Source organism: Cryptomeria japonica, chromosome 2, assembly GCF_030272615.1.
Source record: "Cryptomeria japonica chromosome 2, Sugi_1.0, whole genome shotgun sequence".
NCBI classification, from domain to species: Eukaryota; Viridiplantae; Streptophyta; class Pinopsida; order Cupressales; family Cupressaceae; genus Cryptomeria; species Cryptomeria japonica.
In genome coordinates this window covers 197,221,788-197,247,960 of record NC_081406.1, presented here as the reverse complement: position 1 = coordinate 197,247,960, position 26,173 = coordinate 197,221,788, and the positions used below count along the sequence as shown (strand labels likewise).

Genomic DNA, 26,173 nt, shown 5'->3' with positions numbered 1-26,173 from the left:
TTTACTTGGCTTAGGCTAGGGTTTTCAAACGACATTGAAAACCCTAGCCTAAGCCTAAGCAGCAATTATACTTTCCCTCCTTTTGGAGAGGGCGACGGTCTCCTGCATACACTTGGCCCATGGAAATTGGTTAGATCAAATCTTGTCTAGTTCTGACAATTAATAGACCATGATAAAAGTGAAACATAATACCATATAGCTAACTGAAATTCCTCAATTTACTAAATCAAATTACATCAATTTTGCATAGAAATCATAATTATCATTATTCACATATGCATAATCATCTGAACAAATCCATCATTTAAAGCATAAAAACTAGGCACATCATACATCATACAAGTATGTCAAAATGCACTAGGGTTAACATGTATCAGAGTCAGGATGAAAATACTGCACAAAATCACTAGGGCACAAGTGGGATGTAACAAATTCCTTCATTAAATCTGATTGAAATTGTTGAATGATTCTTCATACTTTCTTCTTTATTTACATATATTTGGGAGTCTCCTTTATCTCCTTTAAGTCTGATATAAATCAGATCAAAGAGCCTTTTCTTCTATGCTTTGATACTATTCAGTCACTCTCCTTGGATCCATTTTAATCTCTATTCATATATTCTAATTTCCAAGAGTCATATGCTTTTGATTGGATACTTATTTCAAAGAGTCATGTCTTTCTATTAATTGTTTCTTTGAGTCATGATAACAATTACATCCCTGCATCACTTTACCATTTCCTTAACCACAGATCGCACCACTTGATAGAGACACTTTTAGCAAATGTTTATTTCTATCAACAAATCGCACGTCTTGCTTAGAACACTGCTCTTTACTTAGACAATTAATTGTTCTTTTGTTCGCTGCTAATCTTTGGTTATAATGTATCACTGTTTATTGTTGTGTTTATCTTTGCACTATTACTCCATAACAAGATCGGCAATCACTGGTCATTGCTTTTCAACCTTGATCTCTGTTCCTCCAAATCTTCAATCATTTTGTCGTAATCAAAATCATTGTCCATTGCTGCTCTTCATCAAATCATATACTCTGTTTTGTGATATCGTATCTGTTGAAACTTAGTAGCTTCGGTAAGATAAATGATTGAATGAGAGACTTCATTTATCTCTCATTCAATCATCTACCTTATCGATATAACTACAAGCTAAATGGTAGAGCTCATGATTAAATAAATAAACTTGTTATAATCATTTTTATATGCATTCACTATCCAAAACATCGGATTGCACAGTTTGACATTTGGACATCATTATCAAACATAATCGATCATGCTATGATCATATTACACATGCTGTGATGGTAATAAGAACAGACCGGACTTATGATAACTATCATAGCTATCATATGATAGCATCGATTGATGTTATCATATGATAACTATAATAGTTTTCATATTAATCTCGCATTATACCGATCTGTTATCAGTTGTTATATCAACAGCATTTGACGTGACCCGATAGTTATCGGCATAACACTCTAATGAAGCGGTGCTTGTGCACCGATCAAGAAATGTCTTGATCGGGCATGTCAAGAGACATGTCCGGTCAAGGCATGCCTTGATCGGTGGGCATTGCTTATAAGTATATGTCATATGAAATGCTGTAGATTCATAGAAATAAAATAATGTTATCTCCAGCAACCTGTAACATAAGAAGCAACAGTAAATATCAGTAAAAGAATAACAAAATTATACAACTTCAGACTTGAACATAAATTTGATTAACATTTACAGTATCATATGCCAGATATACTTTGTAATATCTTGTATTATTGGCCACCTTTATATTCATTGGTTGAATCAATATTGCTGTGTAGTTTCCAATCATAATTGATGCCATGTAATAAACTCCATACTCTTGTGTTTGTCTTCATCTCTATTCAAAGTTACTTGATCTTCCTTCAATGCTGATCAAATATAATTGCTGCTATTCGTAAATGATTTATCGCTGCACCTTATTATATCTGTTTCACTTCATTGATCGACCCTTTTATATAGTCATTTTTCTAATCTTGATAAAGTTATTCTTTTACTAATCAGTCTTAGTCGACTTTGTCAAACACAGAATATGGATGAAGTTGTCCTCATCACTACTGCTTGTCTTATGATCAATGTCATTAATTATTGTTTGCTCCAAATGCAGAACTTTAATCGCTGCTAATGAAGTTGACCATGAACTTGCCCAGCAATGACTACAATAATTTATTGCATTATTGAATACACATTAATTGCCATTCTTGCATTCCCTTGAATGCCGACTCTTTATTTCATCTGTTCCTTAGTTCTCCTCTTAATTGAATGTCTTAAGAGAGTCAACCATTTGCATCATTCATTCTCTTCTAAGTGTTCGATTAGTTTACTTCAATAATAATAACATGAGTGCCAGATACTTAGCCATCCTTTCCTATTTATTTGTGGCGTTTGGCCATCATACTTTTCTCAACCAATTCTTCTTTGATACTAATGATACTTAATCTAACATTCTTGTCCAAGCTTGTTCAATATTACTGACGAGCAAATTTCTTTGACATCAATGACAAACTTTCCAACAGTTAGGGCGTGCTTTTCATCTCATTGTTTTTTTTCAAAATGATTGAGATCAAGCACTAGGAAAAGCACTCAGAAATTGCAAGAAGTCTAAAACCATCCTTAAATACAATAATTTGTTGAAAGTTGTAGTTGTATGGTCTACAAAAATTAAGAATGATTTGGAGAGAAATGGATCATGTTAGGAGAAGAGAAAGCCTGAATGGAGCATGGTTCAGCCACAATAAACTCCAAAACATAGCACCCCCAACATACTCAGTTCACTTGTAAAAAAATAAAAAGTTTCTACGCAGATGTGGACCTCCCAAAATGTACATTACATTATAAGATTGCAAAAACGACTGTGATTTGCAGCAAGAATGATATGACTGGCAGTGGTAATGGTATGGCCCCTTTTTTATGTTTGTAGCAGCTAATAAAGACTGTATGCCCTCATGCAGATTTGTATGGCCAGATTTTCTGTATTCATATTACAGCAATCGACAATTAATGAAACTTGTGCACACTACAAATAGTGGCACGACCCAAAAAGAATTGTACTTACTACTAACTACTAGAAATCATTTCCTAAAGTATACAATTAGTGCCAAAGAAATGTGTCCTGAAGGACACTAGTACAACCCATAGAATCATTGAAACTCCATTATGGTGTGGCATATACTTTAGTCTTGCAAACTGAGAAATACTTGTTTGGGTATAACTTGCATAATATTAGCTCACAAAATACTGAAATTCACATCAATATTATTAAATATTTATAAACCCAAAAATTAAACATCAATTTAGAAACAGCCATTGAAATTGCAATAAATCATTGAAATCCACACCGAAATTTGGATACAAAAAAAATCAATTGAAATTTAGGTCAATTTCTATATGGAATTGCATTGAAAACTGGGAGGGTTTCCGTCCTTGAAGCTTACAAATCTAGAGGTTTCCATCCTTAGGAAGAGAAAAAGAATGCATCTCATTCTTGAGAAATGAAATTGTTTAAAATTGCAAGAAGACCTTTTTTGAAGATATTCTTCCTTTTTTATAACTTTATTTTGAGGAAATGAATAATATTTTTTCGTTTTGACAATTATTCTTCAAAATATAAATAAATGTCCTTTTTAATCACTTTTGTGCACCAAGGCTCTAGTGACACTTTATTTAGTCACTTAAAACATGTTTTTAAATAATTAAATGTGCCATTCTTTAATTTATAACTTAAAGAACTTATTACATATTTAATTATTTAATTATTTTCCCCTTTTACACCACTCCATTAGCCTATAATAAAAATTGCGCAAAATAGGCCAAGGGTCATTACGCTCGAGAGGGGGATGTAATATCACTTGCTGTTGTATGACTGAATATGTTTAATTTTGATTTCAAGGAATATTGTCAAACAGTTGTCCTTCAACCCTTAAACCTGCTGTTACTAAAATCTGATTGCTTTCTTGATGTTTATGGCCCAAGGAATATTATCAAACAATTCTCATACAAACATTTAGCTTGCTGGTCTGAGTTATCAGTCTGATAACTTTGCGTGGTATTGACACCTAGGCACAAGCAAAGCTTAAAAATAATTTCTGAATGTTCTAAACTACAAACTCAAATGCATAGATAACTTCCTTTGATTTTTCCAAATGCATAAATATGATTTCCAAATGAAAAATATGCACCTACAGCCAAGAGACATTTTCAAAAACACTTGGCATGCAAACTTCTATTATCATAGACATTCCATCAAACAATGGCCTGCAACTTATTCCTCCTTTATTGAATGCAATTTCCAAGTACAATCAATCAAGCTTTAAGCTTGGAAATGTATGCATACACCCCTTAATCTCAGGCAAACATATATAGCTGTCTATGGTAGTAATAACAATAACTAGTTTGGCAATACAATCAGCTACAAATCATAGAGAGAACCTGTTTGGAAGATCACCCAATGCCGATGTGAAGAAGCAAGCAATACCCAATACAAATGCCCATATACTGTAGCGGTACTGTTCATGATGACTGTAGCGATGACAATGTTCATGACCACTGTTCATGTCACCTTCAAACTTAGGAAAGCCTTCAAAATATGATGGAAATGATGGTCTAGTCTAAGGAAAATGATTGGTCAAATACCCAGAACGATTTGTCCCTTCTATCAAAAGCAATGAACATAAATGTGAGTCTCATGTGGTCTGATCAACCTTCATGGCAGACCTGTATAAATCTGAGAACCACCTCTAAACTTCACAAAATCGCCTCCAAATTACTCCTAAATGGGGTGCTCATTTGCCCTCAATAAATGGATGCCAAAACTGAAATCAATCAACCCACGAATGAAGGCTCCGTACCAAACCAAACTCCTTGGATGATGTAACAAAGCTCAATAAGCCCTATGTGAAAGATTGAAGTATCTTCCACCACAATGCAACCCTTCAGAGGATCTTTTACCACCTCAGTTATGCCAATCTATGGGAGTTTATGTTCCCAAAGATCAAATAGGTAACTTGTAGAAACCTTAGGCTCTACAAAGCTCATAAACACAAGAGATGTCCAATAGTTGATGCCAAACCATGAGACTCATCTCCTATTTATTCTTTTCCTCACATGGATCAGCCTCCCTTTTATAAAATAATATTTAATTGCACTCACTTTAGATAATATTAAAATATCATTATAATATAAAGTGCAATTGACTTCATACGTGACACCATATGTGAGAGTACGTTATCTCATAAAATATCATATAAAAATAAAATGTGAAGCCACAAGCAACTGCCCAAGCGCCCCTCTTATCAACTCCTTGGCCTACAAGGGTCAAGTAATAGGCCAACCCCTTTGCGAACTGATCCTCATGAAAATGGGGACATTACAGGGGACATGATGATTTCACCTTAATCTTCGGTGCATTTACTTTCTTTTTAATTAAGCATTTCTGTAAGGGCGATTATTGAATTTTACAAAATGAAGTTTGAAATTTGAAAATTGCAAGCGACATGTCTAAGAATTTCATACTTTCCTGGTTGTTATCTATTTAACTAGAATAATTGATTTTCATTAAGCTAATAATCCATGAAAAATACACTAGTTGAGAAGCTTACTTCTTAAAGAATGCATCTTAATTTTAATTCAGAGCTTACAAAATGTCAGACTTTATAGGAAAGATGGATGCCTTATACTCTTATTACATATTTTGAATTCAGCTACTATATAGCTTTAAAATACCAGAAATAAAACAATAATGAAAACTCGTAAATTATAGTTTTTGGTGAGAACAAAAGTGTCACCATTTTTGAAAGTGACTCATGTCCTTGAAAGTTGAAATGGACGATCAAATATGGACAAACTTATTAGAAATGAAAAGAGATTGTTAAATTATTTAATTTTTGTAACCATAGTTGTTGTGGTCATAACTCTTAGCCAATTAGTCAAATTACAAAGCTTGTATGTGTTCAAAAGCGTAGGTGGCAAACTAATTATTTCAGGTTGGACTGTAGCATAAGCAGGGTCCAAACGTTGCATCAACAAATTCCAATCTCGAGGGCCACAAAAATGCAAAATACAAAATGTAGAAAATAAATGAAAAATAGTTTTTTCATACATATTCAGCATTTTGTATGACACTGCCACTTAGGTTACAGATGTTGCCAGGATTGCAGTTTTCCACTCAAAAACCCATGATCTAGTATGACACAATTACACCTGTAGCAATATTTATGTAATAATAAAACAATGATGGGTTATGAGTTATGACAACTTCAGAAGTATGATACAAATTTCATGTTTGGATGACTAAATGACCATTATGAAACGTAAGTCTCTCAATATTATTAATACTTTAATATTTAAGTATTTAAGTGCCTTTGATGCATCCTCAGTAAAACTCAACTGTTTGGGAGGATTTTTTAACTTTTTAAGGCCTAGCTTCTTGACACAAATAATTTGATAGGATTTTTGAACTTTTCCTTACTGCTAATGTAATTTGAATTTTTAGATATCTTGAGAAATTAGGTGGTTAATTGTTATTTTGGTCTGCAGGATTAGATATTTCACCAAGGGATTTAGCCTTGCTTTGTCAAAAGGTATGCATCTCTCTTTCTTCTTCTTTCTTATCCTTGTTCAAGAATATATTCCGAGTGGTGTTCTCAATATACATCAGGTGGAAAATCATATTGTTGGAGCTCCCTGTGGAGTAATGGACCAAATGACATCAGCGTGTGGTGAAGCTAACAAACTATTAGCTATGGTGTGCCAGGTGTGTCTGATGTAATGGCAAAAACATTACTTGATAATTATAAAATCTGCTTAAAATAAATGACTTGTCCAAACTTTTCAAAGTGATGCTTTGTTGATGTGTACTGTGATGAATGACAGCCCGCAGAGGTAAAGGAGCATGTGAATATTCCAGCACACATACGCTTTTGGGGCATTGACTCAGGGATACGGCATAGGTATGTTTCTATAGGGTTAGAACAATCTCATTAGTCGTGTGACTGACAAAAAAATAAGAAAATTTCCCTCACTTCTTTCTCAATTGTCTACATTGCCTTGGCTTATGGATCCTACTGACCCAAGCGAGGATGGTACTTATCTAGTTATGATAATTGATGGTTTATGTTCTATAGTTGAAGTAAAATCTGTCTCTCACATACAATTGCAGTTAGAATTTGTGTGTGAAGGTGAGAGAGGTGGGGTGGGTATGAGAGAGAGAGTAATGAAATGACCTGCACAATAGAATAATAAAGTAGGAAATATGCTGCAAATACTTGATAATAATATGCCACTTCTAAGGGGCAACCTCCTAATGCACTTCAAGTGGGATACCTCCAATAGTCTTCAATAAGAACACAATACTCAAAATGATAATAATAACTGGCTACTTATTCCTATATTACCTGATTCTGCCTTGGCTGCCACCCAGGTCGACTTAGACAGTTAACTATAACCCCCTAGCATGACCTATCTACAATACCTTATTATATAACTTATTTAAATGTTAAGGCACCTACAAGCCTACTACTCATTATCCAATAGACCCTATAGGGTTAGGGAATAACAGAGAGAGCAAAATTTTCACAGTCCAGTCAATCAAGAAAAATCTAGCAGCAGGCCAAAATCTAATTAGCAATCTTAATCCGTAATTGTTAATGTTACTCGGACTTTGTCATTCTTTCATTGCCAAGTTATAATCTGCTTCGAGTTATTAAAATTGTCTAGATAATTTGATCATTTGTGCCTTTCAGAGATCTTGGTTTATAAATTCAAAGAGGTATTAGAATAGGATCATGAGTGCCTTGAAAGAGGATTGTGAGGTTTCGCTAAGTATCTTGGGGGTACATTTGCAAAAAAAATCTCTCCATCATGTAGGTATGTGAGTTGATTGTGGCCAACTACATTTGTAATGTCCCCTTCTCCTTAGCACGTGCAGTTGTGTCGAGGTTGGCCTATATTTGACCCTCGTAGGCCAAGGAGTTGTTTAGGGGGTCGACATAGCGGTGATTGGTGACTTCACATCTCTTTAATATTTGTTATTTTGATGTTATAAGGAGATAACATGTATTAGGAGATGTGTTAATTTTATTTAATTATTAAATTAAAGGTACATTAAAAATAACATGTTTAATTAAATAATACAAAGTGTACCTAACCTTATCTTCTAGAAGGTGGTTGTGACTTATTATGTAATGGATAAATAGAAGAGAGGAAAGACATGCTGGGCATCAGTTGTTTGTTATCTCTTGAATTGAGATGTGGAGCCATAGGTTGTCTGCAGAAGATCTTGGGGAACAATACCTCCCTATTGGTCAGCATAACTGAGGAGGTGAAAGACCCACCGAAGGGTTGCAAAGAGAGTGGAGAGCATTCAGCTTTTCACATTGAGCTTTAAGGAGACCATTCATGCCAGATTGTGGAAGTTTCAGACTTGCAGATTTTGTGAGTTCGCCTTGTTTGTTGGTGAATGCATTCATTTGGTAATAGTAGACAGCGATTTCCCTTGGGCCAATTGGCAGTGTCTATTATTATTTTTTGAAGACAAATCGAAGTATATAGTGCTGTCAACATTTCAGTTGGAGAATCTCATTCCCACGATTTTGTTCATACCTCCACCAATGTGCATCGATTTTGACATTTAATGAATCCAAAATTAATAGGAGGAGATGGCGATATTATCTTGATAATTTGCAAGACAATTTGGTGACAGTTTGGATAGTGTGGTGAATCTGATCAGTAATAGGTCCGTGGGCTCTAAACCCTCGATTTGAGTCAATAGTGCATGTGTTGGCTTGGCGACTCCTTGTTGAGTAAGGCACTTTCATTTGGAGGAGGATCCGATCAGCTGGGAATAGCATTGAGACACTAGTTTGCAGATTTCACTTGGTTCTCAGTCCTCCATTGGCAGCAGCACGGACGGCATGCACGTGGTTCGATTTTGCTCATTGGAGTCTCCTTGCTAGTGGATAGTGCATGTTCCTTCATTGCCATATATCAAGCGGTTCACTCCAGGTTCTTTGCCAATAAAATTCATTGTAATTTCAGTTTGATATGCAAAAAGTTTATGAGTACCATTAGTCCTCAGAAGTCTGAGAATTAGTTATTGTTATCAGTCAATGTGTTTGAGCTTGTAAAGTTATCATTGAGCTATCCTATGAATAAAGGTTGAAGGAGTTAATGGCTGCTTTTTATATGACTGAATTCTGAGATTGTATGACAACCATTTGACATAATGACAGCCAGTAGATGTCCATGTTTGAGAGCTACTACAACCAACAGACTGAGATTCTGTCAGCCAAGTGTTTGACGAAATATTTAGGCCATAAAAATCAGAATTAACTAGGGATATTACAACATTGTAAGGAAGACACTTCTTTGAGGGACATCCTAAAAAGGCTCAAATCAAAAGCCTTTGAAACCACATTGACTTTCATGGGGCATATTATTTTTTCATAATTTTCAGACCAACCTCCAAGACTCCTCCAAACCTTTCAAAAAACACTTGAATTTCATGCTTTTAGATTTGAATATTGTCAATTTTTACTAGCACACTCCTTATCATGGTACAAAGTGATGTTGAGGTGCAAAGCCCTTGCCACCAAGCCCAAATTAAAAGCCTTTTAAACCACAGAACTTTATGGGGCATACTATTTTTCATATTATCACTTTTAACCAACAATGAAGACTCCTCCAAACCTTTGAAAAAATGCTTGAATTTCACACTTTTAGATTTGATTGTTGCCAAATTTTTAATTCTTTTTCTTAATTAATAATTATCTAATATAATATAATATAATATAATAAAATCATCATGACATTCGATAATAATATTGGAAATAGATAAGATCCTAAAACCCTAAGACTTAACCTACAAATAGAACATTTAGAGTCATTGAAATCCAAAATAAGTTTAAATTGCATTATTATGCTTCATACAATTTATTCAATGGAAAAGAGTGCTCCATCTAGCTAACAATTATTGTGAAGAATGAATATCGACAAACACTAGTAGATGTTTCCAAACAAGGTAAAATGACTTTAAACAAACATCTAAAAATAAGTTGCAATACTAATATGAGAGCGGGTATGGATTTGGGGCCTTAGGTATGGGTATAGTTTCACATATGTATATTTATTATTAAATTTTTTTTTGGTGAGTAAGACACAACCGAAGTTTGTGGAAAATATACTAATCTAAAAAAATATTACAATTGATGTTACAAGATTCCTCCATTGGTCATAGCAAAATAGAGCCCTAACCAAAGGAGTGAGGTCCAATCATGGTCGTAGTTGAAAAAATGCATCTCCCTAGCGAATGCGACTATAACCATATTAATAGAAGGCCATCAAGGCCAAACAACGTAGAACCCAATCTAAAAAAGAAGGCCATCCTTGGTCAATATATGCAAAGTGATAAGCCCTACCCAAAATCAAACTATACCTCCAACCCAAACACTTGACCGCATCACCACCATCCACATCACAGGAAGCCTGTTCAAGCGAATGCCACCAAAAAATATCTATCCGCCAAGTCAAACCAGATCATGATAAAAGGCTTCAATCTTCACAATGTCCATGAAATGCCCAATCCACTCAAAATTATCGAACCTTCCTCGCAAATATACTTTTTTTGAGAAACGCACAACAATTAGCTGTTAATTTTAAGCAATCAGATGTTAATTTTATGTAATCAGATAATAATAGACTGCAGATGAACAACAACATCAAAGAAAACACAAGACAAGACACACCAATACCCTGGGAAAACCTCCCTCTTGGAGGTGAAAAACCCAGCCACCAAAATACAATATGTATTATCTCAAACGTAGGCAATTACAATACAACGAACTTATCTCAGATTGCTGTCCAAACACCGAGTTAGTAGAACAATGAAGGATGCAGCTCTTATCAACAACAGATGACTAAGGGAGATCAGCAGCAGATGTCTAAGGGAGACTGGACTAGAATCGCACAAGGAGAGCCTTCAAGTTCGCATGAAGATCTTGACAACTTCACCTAACAACAGCCTTAAATAAGTTCGCACAAGTGAAGGAGAGTTCGCCAATATTGGAGAGCAGATTATATCCGTAGTAGATGATTATTGGGATGACTTCATTTGCTGTTAGTTTTATATCAACCTTTTGGCGCCAATACCCCAACTCGGCTTTGCATGTTTATTTATTTATATTACATTGTCATTTTACATCCTTCACGTTACATATTTGGGTCCAGCTTAATAATACATTTATTTGCCTTGCACGTTACATGTTTGGGTCTAGCCCAATAATTTGATTTACATGAGAGACAATACATATGAATTTTAATTGTCATTGACAACATTAAAATTCAATAATCAGGTATCCGAGCTAGCTATTATTTTCAACACTCCCTCTTTGCTAGGGAGGATAGCTGCCACTTGTCATGATCCATTCAGGACCTTTATCTTGCATTGCCTGCAAGGATGAATGTATAAGCTCCGTAGAGTATACCTGCAATAAAACACATAAATATCATGAACTCGTTTCATGATGCCCACCTTGCATTGCCCGCAGAGGGTGGAAGAGGTCTTACACCTTAGCCTTCTCCCAGAGAAGGATACAATGTCACCTTGCATTGCCCGCGAAGGGTGACTCCGCCTTGCATTGCCTGCAGAGGGTGGAGGATGCAAACTAAATTGCATCACTAAGATTGAGACTCCCTCTCAGTCAATGTTGTTTTCTCCACAATTCCAATCTTCTCTCTGAAGTACTCAAATTTTACTCGAGCTAGAGGCTTGGTGAGGACATCTGAAACTTGTTCATCAGTGCTGATATATTTCAGTTGGATGGCACATCTTTGTGCCATATCACGAATATAGTGATAATGAGTTTCCACGTGTTTTGATCTGTCAAGAAACACGAGATTATTAGACATTTTAATACAACTTTGATTATCATAATAAATAACAGTGGATTCCCAAGGTTGTCCAAACAACCCAGCAAGAAGCTTGCAAAGCCAAACTGCTTCTCTAGTTGCCACACTTGAAGCAATGTATTCAATTTCTGCAGTACTTAATGCAACTGAGGACTGTTTCCTACTGGCCCAAGAGATCATAGCGGAACCCAAGCTGAAACAGATTCCTGAAGTGCTTTTCTTGTCCGTAACACTTCCAACCTAGTCAGAATCAAAGTAGCCTTCCAAATTGATTACTGTGTCGATTGGATACTTCAGCCCATAGCCAATTGTTCCACGCAAGTATCTCAGGTTGTGCTTGGTTGCCACCAAGTGAACATGCTTTGGCTGGTTCATGAATTGGCTAAGTGCACTCACTGCATAGCAAATGTCTTGTCTAGTGTTGACTAGATACATCAAGGATCCAATCAACTACCTGTACTCTGAAGGATCTACAAAATCAGAGTTAATTGCAGAAATACTCAACTTCTTCAAGTTAGTTTCCATAGGAGTAGACATAGGTTTACAATCCATCATACCAAATCTTTTCAATATATCAATAGCATATTTACCTTGACTTAGAATAATTTCATTAGGTCTTTACCACACTTCTAACCCTAGAAAGTAATGCATTAGACCTAGATCCTTTATTTTAAATTCAGTAGCTAATTCTTTTTTACACCTAATGATGAGACTATCTTCACCAGTTAGAAATAAATGATCTGCATATAGAACCAGAATTAACATTTCACCATTAAATACTTTAAAGTAAATGTTAGGATCAACATCATTCTTGTAAAATCCTAAACTGACTAAGTACTTATCAATTCTTTCATACCAAGCTCTAGGAGCTTGCTTGAGGCCGTAGAGAGCTTTCTTCAATCTGCACACATGAGTTTCTCTATTATGAATCTCATAACCTTCAGGTTGTTCCATATAGACTTCTTCCTCAATAACACCATCAAGGAAGGCAATCTTTACATCCATCTGATGTAATTTCCAACCTTTGGCTGCAACAATAGCTATAATAGTTCTAATGGAAGTATATCTAGCAACATGAGCAAATGTTTCTTCATAATCTATGCCTTCCTTTTGAGAAAAACCACGAACTACAAATCTAGCTTTATATTTCTCTATACTACCATCAACAACATGTTTAATTTTAAACAACCATTTGGAAGAAATAACAGACTTACCTTTAGGTCTAGGCACAATATCCCAGACATCATTCTTGATGATGGATTGATACTCTTCGTCCATAGCTAACTTGCATGCTTGCTGGTTCATGGCTTCTTCTATGCTGGATGGTTTAGCCTCAATGATGTTGCACATCATTGCAACATAGTTGGAGAGCTTCTAAGGTCTCTTACTTTCTCTGAAAGTTCCACTAGGAGCTGCAAACTTTTTTGCATCTTGAATTGTGCTTCTAACCCGAAGAGGTCTTTTCTTGCTAACTGCAATGTCTCTAGTCCATCAGCTGGAACCAGAGGCTCAGGAGAATCATCATGCTCAATAGGTTCAGGAGGTTCAATAGACTCCCTCTGAATCTCAAGGTTAGGATCAATATCCATATTTTGATTATCATTGACTTCTTTATCAATATCAATAAGAGAACCTTTAGATTTCTTGAAAGCAATATTTTCTTCAAAGGTGACATCCCTACTTACCTCAATGTACCTTTGACTAGGAATGTAAATGCGAAATGCCTTGGAAGATTCACTATATCCAACAAGGATACCCTTCTTCCCGGAAGGCTCTAACTTAGTCCTCTTTTCCCTTTGGCACATGAACATAGACAAGACTTCCAAAGATCCTTAGGTGGTTGATATCTGGTTTGACTCCAGTGAAAGCTTCCTCGGGAGTTATGTTCTTCAGGATACGGTGAGGGCATCTATTCTGAATGTACACTGCAGTCTTGGATGCTTCAGCCCATAAGAAGGTCTGCAGGTCTTGATCGTGAATCATAGCTTTGGCAGCTTCAACAATGGCTCTATTCTTTCGTTCAACTACACCATCTTGCTGAGGATTGTAGGGAACGTAGAACTCCCTCTTAATTTCTGTTTCTACACAAAAGTCATTGAAGCTACTTGAGGTGTATTCACCTCCATTGTCAGATCTAACACTTTAATCCTTTTACTAGACATATTTTCAGCTAGAGCTTTAAATTCTTTAAAACTACTTAACACTTCATCAGATTCTTTAGATTTTAGAAAGTAAATCCAAGTCTTTCTAGAAAAGTCATCTATAAATGTAACATAGTATAGAAATCCGCTAGGTGAAGGAACAAACATGGGTCCACCTAGATCAGAATGAACAAGTGTTAATTTTTCCTTAGCTCTACTTTCACTTTTATGAAATGGACTTTTAGTGTTCTTACCTAATGCACAACCTTTGCAAGCATCATCATGAAATTGATTAAGTTTAGGCATACCTTTAACCATCTTTTCAAGTGAAGGAAGTGCCTGATAGTGAAGATGACCGAGCCTTCTATGCCATAGCTCGGTAGATTCAGGAGCTTCGTGAATGAGTGCTCAAATGGGGTTAGCTGAAAGCTTATACAAACAATCATATCTATTTCCAATAACACGAGCAGATTTAATACTATATTTCTTAGGGCATGCAAGTACTTTACCCTCAAAAAATGCTATTTGATAACCTTTATCTTCTAGGGCAGAAATAGAAATTAAATTCCTCTTAATTCTAGGGACAAATAAAATATCACTAAGATGCAAGGACATGCTAGATTCTAAATTTAAAGAAGTGCTACCAAAACCTCTTACCGAATATTGAGCATCATCACCAATTACCACATGAAGGTTGGAGTCTTTCTCCATCAAGTTAGAGAGATGCTCTCGATATCCTGTGATGTGTCTAGACTCAAACTCGGCTCTGACTTGGCAAGGCTGACTCGGCTCGTGACTCGGCTCGGACTCAGCAATGACTCGACAAAATAAGAAAACTTTTGAAATTTAGAGATTTTTAACAATTTAAAACTTGTTTCATACACCCATTATTGAATTAAGCTTAAAGACACTATAACATCATCCATAGTCTAAAAACTTGGACTTAGCAAAAACTTTGCAGACCAAATTTGACTTGGTTTTAGTGATTCAACAGCTTAAATAATTGCTCAAATTCTGTTAAAAAATGTAAGTTTTATCCAGATCCCCCTGAAAAATAGGCAATCAATCATAGGCCAGAAATGATACTCAAATTGTAGACACAGAACTGAATAATTAGGGTGGCCAAACTTGCAGAGTTGCTAGGTTGGGTTATGTTGGAACAACAGAGTAAAATTGCAAATTGAAACATTGCAGGCTTGGGTTGTAGTAGCAAATGCAGAAGTAGTTCCTTCCCTAGGAGCAGCAGGCACATAGATTGTAGGCATGTGAGTTGCAAGTGTGTGCAAGTAGATGGGTCACATAGAACAAAGAAGAAGTATACACAACTGAGTGAAAATGCACGATTGAAAAATTGAACATGTGGGGCAGATGAAAAAGTATGAGTGTGCTTAGAGCAGGTTTACACCATAAATGCACTCAAAGTAGACCATTGTACTCTAAAAACTCTTTGAAAACTGTTTCTGCCAAGTAGCAAGTTTGAGCGTGATTTACTTGTTTTCCTTAAACCCTTGTGAGTACTCACTGAGTTTTAAAACTATGGGTGTAGACGTTAGAATATGGAAACATCCCTTTTCACTTCAGCGTTTGGCATGAGCATGTCCACTAGGCAAGACTTTGCTCCTCCCAAGACACATATTATTGGCAATCACATTACAAAATGGATCTTGCCAACCAATAATAGCCAGTAGAGTAATTTCAGCCCACACATTGCCAAGCCAAATATTGAACCCCACGACTTTCCATCCTCAACAATAGGCATCAGATGCTTAATGAAGAACACACGTTTCCACAAATTTGAGGAGCACTTGCAGATTTGACTTCTAAAGTTACAAATCCAACTTTAGCTTTGACAAGGACAATTTTAGTTACCAAGGCAGGCATTTCTAAATCCCCTTTTCCCCCACATATGAATAATGCAACCCCATAATGTGTATTATAGTTTGGACTAACCTCTTTGACTGCACTTTTTTAAGTGACGTCGGCCGGGTCACGACCCTCGGACTCGGCGAGTCAGGGAGTGACTCACTGACTTGGCGAGTCAGGCGAGTCACGCCCTGTGACCCGTTTGAGCCCAAGTCAAGGTCATCGTGACCCGACAAGGGTCACTCGACCCGCTAACTCGCGTGACTCGCCACGAGTCACGAAACTCTACTCTAGATGCACCACTGTCTATCAACCAAGTGTTTCTATCGGTTGGCACATTGCTGGACAAGGTAGAAATGAAGAGGTAGTCTTCACTATCCTCTGAGTTTGCAACTTCATTTAGGTTGGCCTCTCCTTGCATGAGCGAGTTCTGACATTCTTTAGCATAATGTCCAAACTTGTCGCATCTGAAGCAACATACACATGAAAGATCCCTTGGCTTCTTCCTTGAATCGTAAGCAGGAGGTCTGAAGTCTCTATCTCTTTTGAAGTTCTTCTTCTTCCAATGGCCTCCCTTTCTTCTAACATGTTGAGATTCAAGCACATGTTGATCTCCTCCATGAGGGCCTTTATGCATTTCTCTGGCAGCAAGGTGTGACTCCTCTTGAATGCAATCTGACCGGAGGTGATCGAAGGAAGGGAATTCAGCTCTTCCACTTATGCTTTGAACGAAAGGATCCCAAGAGTCAGGAAGACCATTCAAAGCAATCATGACAATATCCTTGTCCACAACCTCGCTTCCAATGGCGCTGAGTTGGTCCTTCAATTCTGAAATCTTCATGAAGAAGGACATTACTGAATCTCCTTTGCTCATTTTGACTTGTAGAAGTTTTTGCCTCAATGTAAGTGTCCGGTTGATGTTGTTGATTTCATATCTCCCTTCTAGATGTTTAAACATCTCTCGGGCTGTCTTCAATTTGGAGATAACTAGAACAAGATGATCCTTCACGGAATCAATAAGGAACTTCTTTGCCTTGAGAGCATTCTTCTTGAATTGCTTTAGCTCTTCCGGATCCAAAGGTTCATTCAAATCCATGTCTTCCACAAACTGTAACAGCTCTAATTCTTCAAGAGCAAGGAGGACACGGACCTTCCATGATGTAAAATTGAGGGCACCTTCAAGTCTGTCCTCTACTTTCTGACCTATAACCATCTTGCAAAACTAAAACAACAAACTAAAAGTGAAGGACAACTAATAATCTGATTAGAATGAACCTAAATGTCATAACCCCTCTTTGGACATGGGATTAAATAAAGATGATAATTAAAACATTTGTTAATTAACATTTAATAATATTGGAAAATCGTCTCATTTATGAGATTTCACGATTTTTCTTTAATATATGATTATTAATATTTATTATTTGTTATGATTATTATTTATTATTATTTTTTTATTTTAATGTAACGTTCCCAACTGACAACCATCACATTCATGTTGTTCATTCTATATTGTAGGAAGACCATGGAACATATGAATCTTGGTTAACTTTGTAATGTCCCCACTTTAAAACACAATTTAATGATAAATAATAATGATTAAATTGAAATTAAAATAAATAAACATATATATATATATATATATATATATATGTATTTTTTATATAATAATATAAATAAATAATAATAATAAAATATAATATTCATTAAGCGACTTAAAATGAATGAGATAGCGACTGGAATATATCATAGAACCACAATAACTATCGAAAGGAAGAAGACTGAACCAAGCTTCGGTGGGAGATGGATCAATAGCAAAATCCCTTAGGAATTAATGGACAATGACTAACATAGGTCGAGAGTGATAACAATACTTCAAAGATTGAATATGATGATACTCGGCTAAGGCACGAATCCATTGCGATGAAAAGAACAATATCCAAGCTGGTGCAAAACCGACTATTAGCTATTGGATATCATTCAATAGTCAATATTATTATAGAGAGATAATTAACACCTCGAAGGGAAGATTAATCGAATCTTTAGCAAAGATGGTTATCGCACCATGAGGAAGCACCGCCAGACAAGGATTAAGTGATCTAGAACATCATTGACATTATAAGGAACATTACTAATAATTAGTGATGGGTTCGTCATCAATGATAACAATGTATTAAAGGATCTCTCAATAACAAATTCATCGGGATAGAAATTTGTGTGCAATACCGATTCTGAAGAAGTTAAGGATGATTACTATTATCATCACGTGAGGTATGAACAAATTCCACATCGATGATGATTGGATTGCTATCCAATCTTAAGTACCAACACGGGCAATTACGAATATTAATTATTAAGCACAATCGGTATGAAAAGATGATTAGTTAACAAACAACGCTTGTTAGTATGAGAGTTAATCATAATGGAAGAGGGTGTGACTAAGCATCAAGACAAATCAATCTGAATTTGAAGGCTAATCAATTACATTGTGAATAGGTGCGATTAGAATACAAATCTAACCAATAATGAAAAGGTGCTATTAGTAAGAGAAGAGAAGAGGCATAAGACATATCCTTTGGCAATCATTCGCACGATATAAGAGAGTATTCACAATCTCCCAATGGATCATCGTGGATTTGGTATCTCTTTTATATATCTTATTGGATAGCTCAATCTGAGCATTTGACCTCGAGTCAAGAATCAATTGCATAAAGAACACATTCAAAATTAAAGAAGGCACCACCATTAACGCAAGCACTCAAAGGCCAATAAAAAACGACATCATCAAAGTTATTTATATCTTCATAATTCCAACTTGGAAGGCGTGAAGATAGCAAAGCCGAAGGCCCAATATCGGAGCATGTAACAATCAATTTGTATAGCAGACATAGCTCATTTTCATCGCAAGATATTACTGTCGTAATCTAGAATAGCATTACAGTCATCATAGCATATACAAATAGATATATCCGATATAGCAATCCTACTGTTGGAAGCAATACATATCGTTTACACAAGCATATTGTGTACAGACATAGTTTCAATTCTTTATCACTACAAGTGGTAGAGCAGTAAACATTCATAGCATTTTCCATTAGTGTATATCGGACATTGCTACTCATTCAACATCAATTTTGCACATATCCATACATATATATCAGAAATATCAATAGGTATCTTGTGTAACATCTTTACTTGATTCTAATTGTAATTATTTGATAAAGTAAGAAGACAGAATTAGGTAATCGCCCCAGCCTTCTAAGATAATCAAAAAGGGGACATTACACTAAAGCTCTGATACCATGTTAATTTTAAGAAATCAGATGTTAATTTTATGTAATCAGAATATAACAGACTGTAGATGAACAGTAACAGCAAAGAAAACTCAAGACAAGACACACCAATACCTTGGGAAAACCTCCCTCTTGGAGGTGAAAAACCCAGCCACCAAAATACAATATCTATTATCTCAAATGTAGGCAATTACAATCTCAAAGGTAGGAGAGGTCCTCCAGGTGGATGCTTTATGTGTGGGGAAAACCATTTTGCTAGAGAGTGCCCCAGGATGCAAGGACAAATTAGGGCCAATCAACCCCAACAAGGGCCCCAACAGAGGATTCATGCAGCGGTTAGGAACCAAAGAAGAAGATACCAGAATGTTCCCGTGGAAACTACAGGTACACTATTTGAACAACCAATATCAATTCTAATTGACACTGGATCATCTGAATGTTTCATCTCACCTGAATTAGTAAACAAATATGCATTAAAAGTTAATCAAATGGAGTCATCATGGACGGTTCAATATGGGGATAAGGCAACTAGAGAAGTAACTAAGTGTTTACCGAGGGCAAGGGTACAATTCCCTGAGTTCGAAACAAGGGTAGATCTCTATGTGGCACCCCTAGGATTATATGATGTAATTATGGGAATGAGTTGGTTAGCAGACCATCAAGCTAATGTAGATTGTTATAGCAAAGTTGTTGAATGTTTGGATGATGGGGGGAAAAGGGTCAAAATCCAAGGGAAGTTTAAACCCATTAATATAGAAACTATCTCAGCAATGCAATTAAAGAAGGAAAGGAGAAGAGGGGGACAAATCTTTATGGTTGAAATTGATGAAGGAAAGGAGGAAAATACACCAACCTTTGAAAATACCCCTTTCTTAAAGGAGTTTAAGGATGTTTTTCCAGAAGAATTACCCGGTTTACCCCCTAAGAGGAAGTTTGACTTTTCTATCGAAGTACTCCCAGGAGCTGAACCAGTATCAAGGGCACCTTACCGGATGAACACAACCGAATTACAAGAGCTCAAAATGCAATTAGAGGAACTCTTAACTAAGGGATTAATAAGGCCAAGTGTATCACCATGGGGAGCGCCAGTCTTATTTGTTAAGAAGGATGGAATCTTAAGGCTATGCATCGACTATAGGATGTTGAACAAAGTCACCATAAAGAATAGATATCCCTTACCTCGCATAGAGGACCTTTTTGACCAAATGAAAGGAGCGGCAGTTTTCTCAAAGATAGATCTCCGGTCAAGGTATCATCAACTCAGAATTAAGGAAGAAGACATTCCGAAGACAGCTTTCAGGACGAGGTATGGACATTATGAATTCACAGTAGTCCCTTTTGGAGTAACTAATGCCCCAGCTGCATTCATGAACCTAATGAATAGTCTGGGACACAGGGAGATCTATTCACAGAGAAAGGAGAAAATTTAATCTGGATGAATCTAATTCTTATCAAATACACAGTTCAGACTTTAAATGAAGATGAGAAACTGTCTGGGACACTGACCCTAGAAAGGGTTGCGTACCCACAAATCAGTTTACATCAAACCATAGATTAGAAAATAGAACTACATACTTTACGCCTTGATCCTGTGCCGAAGCGGGTATGTAGGCAGTCTTGGGACGGAGTTGTCCCTCGTACTCAGGCGTTCGTGGGTGGGGTCTAGGCTTGGTTGGGTAAGAATCCTAAGTGAAAAATAAGATAATCAATTAATTCAATGCATACTCGGAAGGAATCCCGTATGGATTCGCTTGACTTCCCGAGGCTTTAAGCCAAATTCCGAGGTGGAATTCAAGCTTGTGTTATTTTTAAATTACTCCTAAGGACGGCGACCTCGGTGCATTCTTGTTAGAAGAGTGTAGTACTTAGTGAGTGGCTCAGGACCCGAATGGTCCCGATGAGTCTAAGTCTCTGGCCAGAGCATCTCCTATCCCGTTTGGATGGATGCCTACCCCGTATGGGTAGATGCCTATCCCGTATTGGATAGATGGAAATTTACGTCCCGTATGGACAATTGCCTAACCCGTATGGTTAGAAGCTCATCCCGAATGGATGAATGCCTAATCCTAATTGGATGGATGCCCAGAGTATGCAATTGAATAAAACTTAATGAAAAAAAAAAAATACTCAATTTTTGTTGAATCAATTTTGGTGGGTTATTACATTTTGTTTTTGCTTTCTCTCTGCTTGTTTTTTTTTCTCTCTGCTTTTAGGATTTTGAGTGAGTGAGTGGTCTGCCTGAAGATTCAAGATTGTCGGAATGAAACATGCCTTTCAGGAGAGTCAAATTGGTTAGGTCAGGGGCAAGATGAATAGGTCAGGTCTAGATTGAAGGAAGTTTTTTTGGTAAGGTCTTGTTTGTTTCTGAGTCTGAGTTAGCTAAGCATGGTCAGTGAAGAAAGGGAGTTGATTTGGTTAAATGGAGAATGAAATGAATCAAGGGCCTGAAAGTGTCAATTTCACCTTGACCCTTCCAGAGGGTCCAAAGCGAAATTCTTTGTAGATTGGATTTCCTTCACAATTTTGGCTAAGTTTTGACATGTTTGAAGATGAATTTATGTGTTCTTGCCTAGAGAGGGATTTGATCGATTTTGGAGAGCAAGATTATGCCTGAAAGAGGATTTTCGCTCCTGACCCCTCCAGAGGGTCCAGAGCGAATTTTATTCTAAACACAATTTCTTGCTTTAAGTAGATTTGCAATCCGGTTCCTGGCCTTGAAAGCAATCTAACCTTGCCTTGTGAAATGGTTTGAGACCTAAAACTGAGCAGTTTAGCTTGGAATGAAGATTTCGCTCCTGGCCCTTCCAGAGGGTCCAGAGCAAAAATCTTATTTGAGCTTATTTATCACTAATTTTGGCTAACTTTTTTTGTGCAGTCTCTTGGAATGAAGATTGGACATCATTTGATACATTTGAAGATTTGGAAGCATGCAAAATGATGAATTTTGGACAAAGAAGGCAAATTCGCTCTTGACCCTTCCAGAGGGTCCTGAGTGAAATTTTGAATAGCTCTCATCTTGCAATGAAAAGGGTCAAGTTTTGGGCATGAATGAAACAAGGGCAACTCCCTTTTGCCTCCTGAGAAAGTTTTAACTTAAAAGAATGAAGGATTTTGCTTAAAACCTAATTTTCACTCCTGACCCTTCCAGATGGTCCAGGGCGAAAATCTTTATGGGAGACATTTCTTGCTCAATTTGGTCGAATTGGAATATTAAAGGCATGATGAAAGGTGGAAAGAGCTTGTTGAAACCTTTAGGTATGTTTGGAGATGAAGAAAATGAAGGATTCTGCCCAAGAAAGGCAATTTCCCTCCTGACCCTTCTAGAGGGTCCAGAGCGAAATTCCTCATAAGCACATTTTTTGGCCTTCCTTGGATGTGAGAATTTATTCCTAGCACAGTGGAAGGTGAAATCATACTTAGCAAAGAAGCTTCAAGGTGAGAAAATGAAGGATTCTGCCCAGGAAAGGCAATTTCGCTCCTGACCCTTCCAGAGGGTCTAGAGCGAAATTTCTCATAAACACATTTTTTGGCCTTCCTTGGACGTGAGACTTTATTCCTAGCACAGTGGAAGGTGAAATCATACTTAGCAAAGAAGCTTCAAGGTGAAAAAGTGAAGGATTTTGGTCAAAATAGTGAAAATCGCTCCTAACCCTTCTAGAGGGCCCAGAGCGAATTTTCTCAAAAACACCTTTTGCTATCAAACTTGGCTAAACCAAGTGAGGGATAGGATGAAACACAGAAGGAATTGCCCCTGAGAATATGTTAAGATTGGAAGAAATTATCAAAAGGTGGAAGAATTGAGCCCAACTGGAAAAATCGCTCCTGACCCTTCTAGAGGGTCCAGGGCGAAAAACCCTAAAATCACCTTTTTTCTCTTAAGTTGAATGAAACTAAGCCTGGAATTCAGTGAAAGAACCTATTTGGAATGCCTTGAAGGGGTTTTGAACTTTAGAAAATGAAAATTTTGAGCCCAATTATGAATTTCGCTCCTGACCCTTCCAGAGTGTCCAGAGCGAAATTCCCCTAAATGCACTATTTCCTTCAAAATTTTGATGAGCCAACTCAGTGATGCAAGGAAATGGACCATGGAGATTGCCTTGGAAGAGTTCAATGATCAAGCTAAGGTGGATTATGGCCTAGAATAAAAAAATCGCTCCTGACCCTTCCAGAGGGTCTAGGGCGAAATCATTAGGAAGTTTCATTAAGCATTGATCAAACCTTGATATTCCCTAATTTGCACTAAATTACCTAAATTCAAGACATTTGGGAGGATGAATTAAATTTGCATTAATTAAAGCATTGGCAATTTAATAAATTAATTTTTAGGCCTTGAAATAATTAAAAAATTCACCTTGGAGGCATTAAAATTAATTTTTAAAATTAAAAAATACAAAATGAGCACTCAAAAATCATTATTATGCCTTTATAGGCAAGTCGGCCACCTTTTCAAGGAATTTTTATTTATTTCTACCCCTCATTTGCCAAGTCGGCCTTGAAGGGATTAGGGTGAGCGCCCTATATAAAGGGGGAGTGTTGCTTCAAATTTCAAATCATTCCTTCTAGGTGCGATTTTGAGGAGCAAATTGAGGAGCGAAATCCAGCAGATTGGAGGCGAATTTTTGCTAAGTGTTGGAGGCTAAAGAAGGTGAAGCTCTTTTGAAGGCTAATGGAGGCGTAATTCATGCAAAGGAAGACTATAATTTAACCCTTGTCCAGCAAAATCCGGTCTTCTTTCATCATTTTCCAAGGTTTTATAGTTAAGCACTCAAGAGAAGGTATGGGGAATCATTTTTCGAGGTTTGTTTTAATTTCATAGCAATTTTTTAGAAAAAGGTCTAAGTCTTGAAAGTTTGATTCCATTCATAATTAATTGAGAAACGAGGAATTCTAGATTTATCATTAATATCTTAAATCTTCCCTTTGAGGAGTCTTAATTTCTACGCTTTAAAGTATGATACTTAAAGACTAATTTTGAAATTTTTGTGTAGGCATCAAATGGCGACCCCCAAAGCCGAAGGATCTACTAGTCGGCAGGCTCTCATCAAAGAAGATTAGAGGAGTGACGAGTTGGAGACCAGGATCGTGTCCAAGTGGAGTAATATCGGAGACACCAACTTAGGAAACTTCAATATGAAGAAGTTTCGAGAGGTCCCCTACATTGGCAAGCCATCACCTATTGCGAGGAGGATAATTGAAAGTGGCATCATCAAGGCTGCAGGTTTCCCTCCCGCCGTCAAGTGTCATGAGCTGATGATCGAGTGTGCCCGCCACTATGACTCACAATCAAGGACGATCGTAACCAAGGATGGAAACATCTTGGCCTACCTGTCAGAGGAAGCTATAGGTGAAGCTCTTCATCTTCCGGACCATAAAGACATGATTTACAAGAGCGTGGAAGGAGTGAGGTCGATCTATGAAGATGATCCTGAGACTTGTCTGAATCTCATCAATAAGAATTGGGTGCTCAAAAGTCGGCCTCGCCTGAACAAGATTCCCAATACACCACATAGGATCGACTTCTAGGAGGAATACAGAGATTTGATAACTTTGCTCAATCGAGTTACAGGGGCTCCTCAAGCCTTCTTCTTCGAAAAGTGGATGTTCTTTTTCATTCAAATGATAGTCCAAGGAAAGGGAATGCTTCATTGGGCCAGAATCATTAGCAATTGTTTGGATGTGCAGTTGAGAAGGCTAAGACCCACCAAATCATTCCACATGAGCTCATATGTTATATATGCCTTGATCAAGAGTTTCGAGTATGCAGGGCTACCTCATAGAGGAGTGATCGGAAGAGGACCCGGAGAAATAAGGGTTTGTGATTCTTATGTTCATCTGCATCATCCGCCTAGAAGTGACTACAAGTTAGTCAATGACACCTTCACGATGAACATTAGTAGGATATTGCAAGGAGGAATTCACAATCGACTGTCTCTGGATGCACAAGACCTTGTGAAGAAGTATGGCGCCTGGTTCATCCAGTTTCAAAAGTTCACATACATCAGAGTTCACGGGTGTCCTTCACCACCTTACATGTTGCCAAGATATCCAACAGACAGGATAGTACTACTTGAGGTGACTAGACAGTTGGCAGCTTATGCGAAGGCATCCAGACACAAGCATGGAAATGGAATTCTCGTGCCCATCATACTAGGGAATTCAGTTGAGGTGTGTCCTAACACTCAAGCCTCGGAAGATGCAGAGAAGGAATTATCTTTATACTCATTCTCATTCTTTGCCTCGCGGGAGAATTTTGATCCTCATGGTTATATGGAGGAGACAGTTGGCAAGAAGTACAAGCATGAGTTTCAAGTGGAGGACTTTTGGATGAATCTCCTAGGTGATTTAGAGGTTAAAAGAAAGATGCATTCTAGGCTACCCTTAGATCTCATTAGGAAATGCAAAGTTGATAGAGTAGCTGATCAAGCCCAAGATAATGGTAGATACCTCCAGTCATCCTATGAGAAAGAGGACAAAGAAGTAAAGATAGATTGGAATGAGCCCGAGGTTTTAGACTTGAGAGCTTTGATGGCTCCCGTTTTATCCTGCACCCGCAGATGGGTGGATGTACAGCATCAGAAGTTGAAGGAGCAGAATGTATCAATGACATTTACTTTGGAGGCAAGATTAGAGGAAGGAGAAGCAAGTGTGAGTGAGAATACTTTTCATTCCAAAGGCTCAAAGTGGAAAGAAAGACCTGAGAAAAGGGAACCCTCCAGGAAGAAGCAGAAAACCAATCCTGATCACCCACCAAGCACATCTTCTCAACATGAAAAGAAGGCAAATCAAGGTGAAGATTAGGGGAAGATGGTATATGAAATTGATGAATCTATGGAATCCATGGTACAAAATGACAAGCAAGAGAAAGGACAGACACCTCAGCAGTCGTCGAGTCAATCTCCCCAAGTTGATGCTAATGAGCTA

The 26,173-nt window shown here is 37.1% G+C and overlaps 1 protein-coding gene across 1 annotated transcript in view; it reads left to right on the top strand.

The window, feature by feature from the left end:
• The window catches only part of LOC131072802 (L-arabinokinase), a 249,262-nt gene that overhangs the window by 191,827 nt on the left and 31,262 nt on the right, over window positions 1-26,173 (top strand). The window contains exons 22-24 of the mRNA XM_058009061.2: window positions 6,589-6,632; window positions 6,710-6,805; window positions 6,925-7,001. Of these exons, the coding sequence (XP_057865044.2) occupies window positions 6,589-6,632; window positions 6,710-6,805; window positions 6,925-7,001 (217 nt within the window). The remainder of the gene's footprint in view (window positions 1-6,588; window positions 6,633-6,709; window positions 6,806-6,924; window positions 7,002-26,173) is intronic.